Source organism: Vipera ursinii (genome assembly GCF_947247035.1).
Source record: "Vipera ursinii genome assembly, chromosome: 3".
In the NCBI taxonomy this organism is placed as follows: Eukaryota; Metazoa; Chordata; class Lepidosauria; order Squamata; family Viperidae; genus Vipera; species Vipera ursinii.
The window spans coordinates 151,809,249-151,821,150 of NC_139516.1; the positions used below are offsets into that span (position 1 = coordinate 151,809,249).

Below are 11,902 nucleotides of genomic sequence, written 5' to 3' on the forward strand. Positions count from 1 at the left end.
GCCTATATTTTTGTTGTTAGTTGCAAAGTCGTGTCCGACCCATCGTGATCCCATGGATAATGCTCCTCCAAGCAGTGGCGTAGGGTGGGTTGTCAGCACCCGGGGCAAGGCAAGTAATTTGCGCCCCCTAACCGCACGCCTGGCACCCCCCCTCCACAGTGGGCGGCAACCCGGCGGCTCGGATCGGATTCGCACAGCCAGCACTGCAATGAGAGTGAGTGAGCCAGGCAGGGGCAGAGAACTGCGAGTGCGAGCGCCCCCCCAGATGTTGCACCTGGTGCAGCTGGGCCCCCCCTGCATCCCCCACACTACGCCACTGCCTCCAGGCCTTCCTATCTCTTCTGGAGTCCATTTAAGCTCACGCCTACTGCTTCAGTGACTCCATCCAGCCACCTCATTCTCTGTCGTCCCCTTCTTCACTTGCCCTCAATCTAGCCCAGAGGTAGGCAACCTTGGCTCTTTTATGACTCCTGGACTTCAACTCCCAGAATTCCTGAGCCAGCACAGCTGGCTCAGGAATTCTGGGAGTTGAAGTCCAGGAGTCATAAAAGAGCTGAGGTTGCCTACCCCTGATCCAGCCTATAGTTGGGGGGGCGGGGAAGGGCAAATTCTGAGCAAGCCATCTCAACATCAGCCTAGCCCTGCTGCCTTCTGCAGAAACAAAACAACAGGTTATAAAATACAGGGGTGAAGCAAGCTTAAATAGCTGTGGTGTTCCCTCAACAGATTCCTACATGTACAACGCTGGGAAGTCAAGACAGGAAAAAAAGAATGGAAAAACATTCTTTATTTTCCTCTACAACAGTGCTTACTCAGGCAGCAGTCATTGCCCTTTGGAATCCTGGGAGTCGAATTCCACCCATCTTCAAGTCAGCTAAGATTGTAGGACACAACCCTGTAGTTCAGACATGTCAAACACAGGGCCCGGGGGCCGGATCCGGCCCGCGAAGTGGTTTCATGTGGCCCGCGAAGCCATCCTGGAAACAGTGAGGGAACGACCCCCACTGCCTTGGCCCTGGCCCAGAGACCCTCCTCCTGCCAGAGACCCTCAGATCTGTCCCACTCCTGCCCAGGCCCCCATAGGCACCCTTGATGCGAACGATGTAGAGCTGGCCACGCCCACCCAGTAGACCATACGCACTCCAGCCACGCCCATCCTGACCATACCCACCCGGCCCCCTGAGGGCAACTGCAATGCTGATGCGGCCCTCAATGAAATTGAGTTTGACACCCCTGCTGTAGTTTAAAGTGAAGGGGGGGGGGAATTCCGCATTTGGAGTAAAGCAGGCCGGGATATGCCAAAAAAAAAAACCAAAAAAAAAAAAACCCACCACCACTCCCAGGAGCGCCGCCTGAGGCAGGATCTCTCCCACGTGACCTAAGCACGCGCTTCACCTCAAAACACTCGCTTTCGCTCCACCCTCTCAACTCGAACGTGAATAGAAGCGCGAGCGAGTAACCCCAACTGGCTCACATTGTCCTTGCCGAGCTTCCGTAGGGGAGGGGAGGGGAGGGGAGGGGAGGGGGGGGCAACAATGAAGCTGTCATTTCGAGGGCTTCCAATTTAAAAGGCGCCGAGTCAGGTGACAGACGGGCGATTCCGGGCTGGGCGCGGTCCGGAAGACGGGCGGGAGATGGCGCAGGCGGCCGGGGCCCCTTCGGCCAGCGTCCCGGAGGAGCCACCGCCGCCGCCGCCTCCTCTTCATTCCTCCTCCTCGTCTTCCTCGTCCTCGAGCGCCGATAGCGGCCACGTCTCGCAGAGTCACAGCAGCGCCTCCGGCATCGGCGACCAGCACTCGGCGCAAGGCGACGCCTTGGGCGGGGAGTTTCTACTGGCCGCGGCGGCGGCGGCGGCTGACTACGCCTCCTACCTGCTCCCCTCGCCGCTGGAGAACGTCGCCTCAGCCGGGCAGGCGAGTTTGAATGGTCGCCGGGAGGCGCCTTCTTTTGCTGGGCGGGCCGGCTTTGAACGCCAGCCCGCTTCGAAGCCTCGCGCGTCGTCCCGTCCCCTCTTCGTCCTTCTCCTCCCCCCTCCCCCTCCCCGGCAATAGCCTCGTCCTTCAGACGGCGGCCGTGAGTGAACTCCCCGGGTCGTTCTGTGAGGCATTCTAACGTTGCGGTCTGTAGTGGCTGGCCGTAACAGTTTCGCCGGCGGCGGTGTTCGGCTTCGTAGCAAATTGGCTTTAAAATCCCAAGCGAGCCAAGAAGGTAAGGCCGGCGGGAAGTGGCGGCCGACGGCGGAGCGTTACGCAACCGGTGGCCTTCCGAGGCTTGCTACTGCCTGTTTTCCCTCCCACCCGGTTGATTGCACTGAGTTTATCCGGAGGTCTAGACCAGGGGTCTTCAAACTTGGCCCTTTTATGACTTGTGGACTTCAACTCCCAGAATTCCTCAGCCAGCTTTGCTGGCTGAGGAATTCTGGGAGTTGAAGTCCACAAGTCATAAAAGGGCCAAGTTTGAAGACCCCTGGTCTAGACTCTTTCACCACCACTGCCCCTCCCCTCCCCCACCCCCGCCTGCGCTTGCCGTTTTACTTCGTCTTTGAATGCTTTATTTCAGAGGTCTTCAAACTTGGCCCTTTTTATGACTTGTGGACTTCGCAACTCCCAGAATTCCTCAGCCAGGCATGCTGGCTGACCAATTCTGGGAGTTGAAGTCCACAAGTCATAAAAGGGCCAAGTTGGAAGAGCCCTGCTTTATTTTGTCTTGCTTTTTTTTTTTTTTTTTTTTTTGCAGATCGGCACTTTAGACAAGAGTCTGGAAGATTTATTGATCAGGGTAGATGAGTTTGTGGGAATGCTGGACATGGTAGGTAATGCTACTTCAAAACGCCTGAGTTGTGTTGCAAGTCTCTCTTGACGGTTTGTGGGCTGTCACGTGGCTGTTGGGTGTTGAAAGCAACCGATGATTGAAGTTAAAAGGACTGCAGAAATCATACAGATGAAGTTATACAGATAGCTTTAAAATTGTAAGCATTGTTTGACACTTATCTTTGAAGTGTCCTTATAACAATAAAAGATACCGGCGTTCAGTTCTGATTGGTATGCAGTCTTGTAACCTGTTTTCCATAACGGCAGCGTATAATAAACTGTTGAAATCTACATTTAGCAAATCTAGAAGCATTTACAGATCTTTTCTGAATGAAGCCTGGCATTAACGGAGTTAGAAAGGACTTTGGAGGTCTTCTAGTCCAACCTCCTGCTAAAGCAGAAGACCCTGTGCCATTCTGGACAAATGGTTGTCCAATCTTCTTACAAACCTCCAGTGATGGAGCACCAACAACTGTTAAATCAACTTGTATGGGTTGTATACATTCATTTGGAAGATAACTCAAGTTTGTGTACCATTATAAATGCATTGGTTACATTTTATCAAAGGTTAGTCTCCCAGGTTTGTTACAGTAAAATATGTATTTTTTTTCTTAGGTTAGAAATGATTCTTCTCAAGTAATTAATGAAAGTGTGCCACATATTCATGCAAAGGCAATGGAAATGAAGAAGCTCTATAGAAAGATTGACAAACTAGAGGTATTGTGTTTCAAATGTCAATATTTTATTTCTCTTTACAAGGCTAAAAGAAATTACTTTCAATTTTACTTTTATTTTGGAGGTTAGGTCTTATTGTCAGCATAGCAAGAGATAATTCAGTGTATTGATTCTTTGCAGATCCTTAATCATAATCTATATTTGAAAAATATTTCCAGCAAGAAATTGTGAAGGACAAGTATGTTTCTATTCACACTGCTTTCCTAATATGTTTTAATAAACACACATATCTTTGATAATTGTTAAACATAAGGGAGATGCCATTTCACTTACTTATTGAGACTCAGGTCACCTACAAGTCTCAATGAAGGAGAATATTTGTAGCTCAGGATTGAAATGAGGGATCCTTGGTGCTCTCTGAGCTTGCTTGTTTTCTTGCAGATGGTTCATTACCCTTACTGGGTAACATCAGTACTAGTCACTAGCACTGATGATGTTACTTACTTAGACTAATGAGACATCTGCAAGAAAACAAACAAGCTCAGAGAGCACCAAGGACCCTTCACATACAAGTCTAATCATATTACTATTGCCCAGGAAATTCCTGTCATAGAAATGCATTTTTGTATTTCAAATCTAGTTAATCTCTACATGTAGTCCTCGACTTACAACCATAGTTGAGCCCAAAATTTCTGTTGCTAAGCAAGACATTTCTTAAATGAATTTTGTCCCATTTTATGCCCATTTTGTCCCATTTTATGCCACAGTTGTTAAGCAAATCGCTGCAGTTAATTTAATACGGTTAAGTAAATCTGGCTTCCCCGCTGACTTTGCTTGTGAAAAGGTCACGAAAAGGGCTCACATGACCCCAGGACACTGCAACTATCATAAATTAGGAGTCATGCATCTAAATTTTGATCATATGACCATGGAGATGCTGTAACAGTCGTAAGTGTGAAGAACCATAAGTCCCTTTTTTAATGCCATGGTAACTTTGAACAGTCACTAAATGAAGTGTCGTATGTTGAGAACTACCTGTACTTATTCTGAAGTTCTTGTCATGTATGCACATGTCTTCACTCTTTACTGAATCTTCTGATTTTTGATTAGTTCAAAATAAGGTGAATTTTGTGGGTTCTCAGGTTCCCTTTTGTTTTATGTTGCATCATGTTTTCATATTTCTTAACTAAATTGAACTTCCAAAGATCCAGTTCTTGACTAAACCATGTTTGCTGCTGTCTCATCCAGTTACTTACAACCCATTTAATTTTGCAAAGTAAATTGCAGGTCTTGACATTTATTACTCAGCATTATCTGTTTTCCTCTTCCTTTTTTATTATTACAGTTCTGTAAAGTAAAGTAGGATGACCTACTCAATTGATATATTTTTTTGCTGAGTAAGAAAGTTGGATTCTTTCCAGATTTATTCAGTATTCTAATTCAAAACTAGGAAATTGAACCACCCTTTGTTAACATTCTGTTAGAATGGTTGTTGCTATTTTTTTTCTCTTCTTTTAAACCAGGCTTTTGTAAAAATGATTGGTAGTAATGTGGCTGGAATGGAGGAACAGATCATAAAGGCAGAATCTGACCTTGGAAATTTTCCAAATACGTTAAAAAAATTATTGTACACAATCAACGTGCCATCTTTTTTAAATGTAAGTTTTTTTATTAAGGCTGAAAAGATGTGAGATACAAACCGAAATTAGTTTATGGAGTAGATTATAGAAACCTTAAATTTAGACTTCTTGAATATAGCAGGAACAAATTGATGCAAATCTAGATGCATAACTCCCATAAGCTCAAAGTGGATGATCAGTTATTAGGAATTCATAGGTTTATGATACATTTACCCCAAATAATTTCCAAAATAACTGTCGGTGAGATAATTTTAGATTTTCAAAGAATGTGAGAATGGGGGGAACAAATGATTATTGTAATATTTATTTAAAGGATATTTTTTCAGGTCTTCCTTTGATAAATACAAAGGAAGTTACCACTGGGCTTGGGCCTGCTTCCTGCCACATGGGTCCCACATCCTTGATCCTCTTCCCCCCATCACACCTCACTTCACTTTTTCTGATGATTACCTTGTGAAGGAGAAGTGGCCAGTCTACTGCATGGCCTTCCTACAGTTATATAAAGCTGTGTGATACTGGCCTGAATGTAATTGCCATTTGGAAAAGGCCACAATTACAACAGATAGTCCTTGACAGACTGCCTTTGTGTATATAGTCTTTCTAACTTTCCATAAGTTAGACCTCAAACATCAAAAATTATACATCTCAGGTCCTCTATACAGATCTTTGGCTTGAGTCAGTAAGCTCATCATGTAGAAGAGGATGCAGTGGAATGAGCCATCTTGCTCAACTTCTCTGTTTCCTTTCTGTGGCTTACATGTGTTTAGAAAAGCTGCGTAAAGATACTTGCCTGAAATAAATACTTTGAAGGACAAAAATCCATTCACTGATTTGGGAGTTAATCAAATAAAGGGAATAAAGATAGAAAGGTTCCCTATCTTGAAGTACTAGAACCTCTTGCAGATAGTGGCTTCCCTATGGCCTGTTTGTTCAGTATGTTTTTCATTGACCTTAACTTAAAATATTTTATTGGACAACTGCAGCATTGAAATCATCTGTATATATTGAGCGTGTTTGCATGGCAGACTGACACGATTATCAAAAGATTAGAGTAGCTCCAATTAGGAATAGTGAGACTTATAACCAATAATGAAGTGGGAGGGGGGAGGGTAACATTCCCCTACGGCAGGGGTGTCAAACTGCCAGCCCACAGGCCGGTTGCATCATGTGGAGGTCACACCCACCCCAGCTCTGGCAAAGGAAAAAAAGTTGTGACACATCACGTGACGCGGCGAGTTTGACACCCATGCCCTATGGTTTCAAAGCAACTACTACTATCATTTACTATGAAGGCAGCAGCCAACATGGACCTGAGAAGACAAGACTTGGCTTTTGCACCCATTTTGTCCCCATTTGTCATGCATCACCTGGGTCTCTGGGACGAGGGAGTGGGGTAATATGAAAGAAACGGCTGGACTCTTTCAAAGTGAAGTCAGTTAGCATATAAGTGCATGAAAAAAGGTGTAAAATATGTCTGAGGCATCAACGCAAGCCTTTAAAATGGCATAGCTCATTTAGTGATTCAGAGGGGTTTTTCACTTGTGCTCTGTATATTGTAAAACTCCACAATCCTAGCAGACTTTTCATGAAAAATAAATAGCGGATGAATTTCTGACTTCCATTTTAGATCCTATCATTTGTTCCAGAAATCCCTTATGTGCACTGAAATTTAAATGTAGTTTTATCTTTTCAAAATCTGCTTGGTATATTTCATGGAAGACACACAAACTTAAGAGGGACATTTTTTTTCAAAACTATTAAATTTGTGAGTTCTAAAAAAATCAGGTATACAAGTATTCTGATGTGTAGATTTTCATTTCAGAAATCATCATCAAGGCAGGATCAAGCTCTGTATGAGCCTCTTGATCTCTTCAAGACTGAAGACTACTTTCCTTGTCTTGATCAAGGACAATGTATGTGATTTAATTGAAAGCGGAGAATGTCATCAGTAAGATCCATTAGGTTGTTGCTGCACTTTTTTCTAGAAAACTACGGTGCCTTCCTTGTGTCCCAGTTTGTCTTCAAGTGTATTTACTTCAGCTGGATTTTCTGTATAAATAATATACTAGTATCTTAAAGCACAATCTAATATAAGTGGCAGCTAATTTTATCAAGAAAAGATAGTATGTATATTATATAAACTGTAAGCAAGTCTAACACTATCCTCTTAATTGAGATTAGACAGAGGGAATAAATTGGATTGGATACACAGGAAGACCTTCCAGCCATTATTTTCAGCCAGAATAGTTCAGAAAACCAACCTATATAATTCACCTCTGTATTTCCCTCTCTCCTAGGATAAGAAAGATTTTACAGCCATTTATCAAAACTCTGTTCCATGGTTTTCTGGCTAAATTCTTTTGAAGATTAACAAAGACTATATGTAGAGAAATAAGTGGGAAAAACAAAATATGCCGCGTTTCCTGCTGTTAATCTCTGTACCACAGGCATATTTTTTAAATAATAGTACTTAGAAGTGCAATAAGGACCGAAATATACATTGACGCTAGTGATCTGGATTCTGTTCAACACAGCAAGAAGAAATCCACTGGCTGACTAGAGCATAGTAAAAGCAACTTTGTTCTTTGAAATGCTGTATGCATATTAAAGAAAAACAGCAATATGTACAGATTGCTAAACTGCAGAGGCAACTGTTTCATAAAGTTTTTCATGAATATCCTTTTATATAAAATGTGAAATGTTTGATCACCAAAGCACTTATATCTTAACTTGTAACTAAGCATTTAAATTAAATTTTAGATTAAAATGCCATTTTAAAGCATGTTGTTCATATCTTAACTACAAAGCGATCGTTCATATTCTAAATGCATTGGAGAAACTGTAACAAGATGGGTTTTTTTTATAATGTAAGATGGCAGAAAAAGAAAGTATTAATAGCCAAGTCCCACAGTCCCTGCCACAACTATACACTATGAATTTGTGGAACAAAGGGGGGGGCGAGGGAGTCTTTTACTGGCTTTTTTTTGTCGGAAGGCAACAGCGAACAGGGCCTTGATTTCCATATTTTTCTTTTTTACAGAGTATGACTTCTTCCAAGAACTATTCTAATCCTTATTCTGAAGTTTGCTTAACCATGACACACAAAATGTTGATGTAAAAATGAAATGGGGTTTATATACCATCTATGTGAGCCACTAAGATGATTTATGATAGGGACTGCTTTATCACGGGAGCATGTGAAAGTTTTATAGAATCCAATTTGAGGAATCACCTTTCTGTTTGTACCTCCATCATATTATCAGCCAAGTATTTCTAGTCTTCAAACTGTGGGAAACAAAGTTGTATTCTTCAAAACATTTCGGATTTCAGCTCCCATTAATTCTAGGCTGCATACCCCATTGAAAAGTGGAGTTATTGGTGCTCTCTGAGCTTGGTTATTTGCTTGCAGATGTTTTATTACCTATATGTATTTCTGACAAGTGTGAAAATAGTAATTCAACAAAGGGAAATTGGGACTAAATTGATAGGAAGGTGTATATTTTTTCATTTGTCCTTTTCATTACCAAATCAACACAACTGTGAACAACTTAATCAGAATTCTAGTTTTTAGGAATTTACACTTACTAAGGGTAACAATATACCCATTTAAGGCTTTTTAAGTTTTACTTCAAGGGGAATTCATCCATCATGTTTGGTATAAGTTCAAGTTGAAGCATTTCATTTTCAAATCTGACCATATAGCCTTTTACACGGAAGCAACCGTTCATTGCACCTAATATGATATATGGTAAATTAGTAATGTCGGCACATAAATCAGAAACTATTCAATCACTCCTAAATTAATAACTAAATGTAGGGAAGAAAAGTGGGTCATGTGATTTTACTGATGACCATTCAAAAAACTATTATAGATGATTTTTCACCGTGGCCTCTGGATTCCTCTATGTGAATTACTAGCAAGATATATAACGAGGTGGATGCAACCAATAAGATAGAACCAAAGACAGCAGCAGTAATTAGAAAGGTGCTAATATTCCTGACCAAGGTCTGGAGTGTGAATTGAACAAGGATATTGTGTACCTGGTTCATGGATATGATGCCAGATGGAGTGAAAGTATTCATGAATGAAAGGTCAGTCACTTGTCACAAGCAGTACCGTAAATGAAAAAACGCTGCAACCAGGTAAGTTCCCCTACTTTTCTGTTTTGATAATTCATGATTGTACAAAAATGAAGCAGCCAATTGGAGGACCACTCTTGTCACTGAAAATTTGGTCAAGTTAAAAGGAAACATGCAGAGCTCACGTGGAAAGAAATATGTTTTCAAAACTTCCACCAGATATCTTTTTTTAAAAAAAGTAAATGCTATCAAACTGCGGAACACTGAAAGTTTAAAACACAAGATACAGAATAAGAGTGGGAACAAGCCCAATATTTCACCAGAAAACACATAAGCAGTACTATTGGAGAATAATTTCATATTCTAGATGTGCAATGTAAAAGTAGTGTTCGCAGACAAGCATGGAAAATCTTGACAATTGTCTATTCTTTGTACGTGAAGTTGATGAATAAAGTTCCAGAAGAATATCTCATATGGCTGCTCCAAACTGAACTCATGACCTCCCAAAGGCTAATACCCACTAGTGGACCAAAACCACTGACAATTCACTTTGTTGCTCTGGAAAAACTAGCTGCTAGCACGTAGTTTGAACCTGTGATCAGAAAACAGCGGGCAAGTGAGAAGAATTACAATGACCCTGTTTGTGACAGCCTAGCAGTATGAATAGGTTTACACCATGTGCTCCTTGCAATTGCAAAGCATGATTCATGCCTACTCAAGGTTTACTGCCACAAAACACCACGTGTCCCTTGCCGTTGCAAAGCAGGAGACATGCCTACTTGAGGTTTACTGCCACAAACATTTTGGGGGGACAAAATGTTTTTACTTTTAAATGGTATGTCCTAACCATTCCAAAAGTATTCTGACCTTGAAACAGCCATGTTATGAAATAGCTATTCAAACTCAGAAAAGGGCCCTTTTTATACCAATATTCAGCGCTTCCCAAGGCCATCAATGCAGAGGTGTTTCATTAAAACACTGAAAAGGAACAAGATGCCATCACTATAATGATGAGAAACATATATAGTGTGAAACTCCAGTCCATATAACCTGCTGCTGGCTGGGTTGGGCTCCCACCAATTAACTAAGCACTGAAGCAGTATACTAAATTACTACAGTATAGCACAGATGCAAAAGCTGTGTGTGGCTTCACAGATCATTATATTAATTTTGCTCCTCCATACTCTTGAGCCAGTACTTGCAAAGAAATGAACACCAGTTTGGTAGGGATTAAATCAATCGTTCTAGAAAGCAGGAGACCATGAGTTCTAATCCCACCTTTGCCATAAAAGCTAGCTGGTGACCTTGGGCCAGTCACACTTAGCCCAACTCACAGGATTGTTGAGTTGGGGAAAATAGGAGAAAGGAGTGTTAGATATATTTGGCACCTTATTTGTAAAAATAATAAAATGTGTGATAAAAATAATTGAAATGTAGCGGGCTGGTTCCAGAGAGGTTTTTCCACGGTCCATGGTTTTGTGTGCTGCCTGCATCTTGTGGATGGGGCTTTGCTTGTTTGTGCGGCCCGGTTGCTGGCATGCCACAGACTGGTACTGGTCCGCGGACCAGGGGTTGGGGACCCCTGTCTTAAGCAAAAGCACTACTATTGTAACAATTCCATTTCCAATGCTGGTAAGAAATCAAATAATTATACAGCAATATTAAAACAACAATAGCAATGACACCCAATAAGTGTATTTATCCTTTTATAAAAATAAGACTATATACTGTATGAATTTGGACCAAATAGCAGTTCAAACTCCCCTCTGTTTAATCTTGGAATCAACCATCTTCCAGAGAAGGTAACTCTATCTTTGCAGTCCTTTATCTGCAGTCCTTTTATTTTGTGCCTAGTGTATAAGTTTAGACAATGTTATTCTTCAGAATCTAATATTTCTCTCAATAACCCTGAAATATGAAATAAGAGCCAGGAAAGCTATTCTTGCTTTAGGTGGCCAGGTCTTCCAAGTCCTTCATTTCTGCTACCTAATTATCAGTGCTAGCACAGGTGTGACCTTTCAGTTACCTTTCAGTAATAAATTCTATTTAAATATCTCTATCTTGATATAAGGCTTCATGAAAGAACAGAAACCAAACCAGTAAACCCTCTTACAATTCTCTGACATTTATAGAAATCTAATAGCCTGCAATGCAAGTGCTTAAATTGCAATTATTTACATGCAGTTTCATCAAAACAAGTCTTGCCATAAGAAACATTTTTAATAACTAAAATGCACTATAAAGTCTGCACACCAAATGTTTTCTGATAGGGCAGTAATAAGTTATGCTGTTCACGTTAATAGCTAGTTATCATCTAGCAACTAAAGATTAACCTGGATCTGGAAACTGTTCAATCATCCAATGCCCAAACATAATATTTTAAAAGTAGTAATAAAACTGCCACAGGCTTAGTCTTACTATTGTTTAAAAATGTCTACCAGGCTTAATAATTTTAGACAAAATTATTATCTATAGGTAGTATCAAACCATCGGCTACTATGACAGAATAGTTTTCACTCTGCATTTGAAGAAAAATAACCCTAAGCTTATAAATGCAAACATTCTCTCACATACTGCCATTATCATAATCCAAGAGATTGTGTATCAGTCACAGTGCAACATATTCCTACACTAGATTGCTGAATAAGTTGCCATTAGTCCCATATTCCAAGACAATTTTTACAGCAATATAGCAAA

At 41.3% G+C, this 11,902-nt stretch overlaps 1 protein-coding gene across 3 annotated transcripts; it reads left to right on the top strand.

The window, feature by feature from the left end:
* Nucleotides 1–1,356: 1,356 nt before the first annotated feature.
* LOC310638253 (biogenesis of lysosome-related organelles complex 1 subunit 4-like) lies at nucleotides 1,357–8,269 on the top strand (the record flags this gene model as incomplete). 3 transcript variants are annotated; one of them, XM_083359150.1, is made up of 6 exons in its annotated part: nucleotides 1,358–1,913; nucleotides 2,737–2,808; nucleotides 3,426–3,527; nucleotides 5,009–5,143; nucleotides 6,948–7,038; nucleotides 8,166–8,269. In XM_083359150.1, coding segments are annotated over exons 1-6 (681 nt in total). In that variant the 5' UTR covers nucleotides 1,358–1,634. The 3 variants fall into 3 exon arrangements, with proteins under 3 accessions (XP_083215274.1, XP_083215276.1, XP_083215275.1); XM_083359149.1 differs by lacking the exon at nucleotides 8,166–8,269 and adding an exon at nucleotides 7,423–7,924 and having other exon boundaries at nucleotides 1,374–1,913; XM_083359148.1 differs by lacking the exon at nucleotides 8,166–8,269 and having other exon boundaries at nucleotides 1,357–1,913; nucleotides 6,948–7,046.
* Between the last annotated feature and the right edge of the window lie 3,633 nt (nucleotides 8,270–11,902).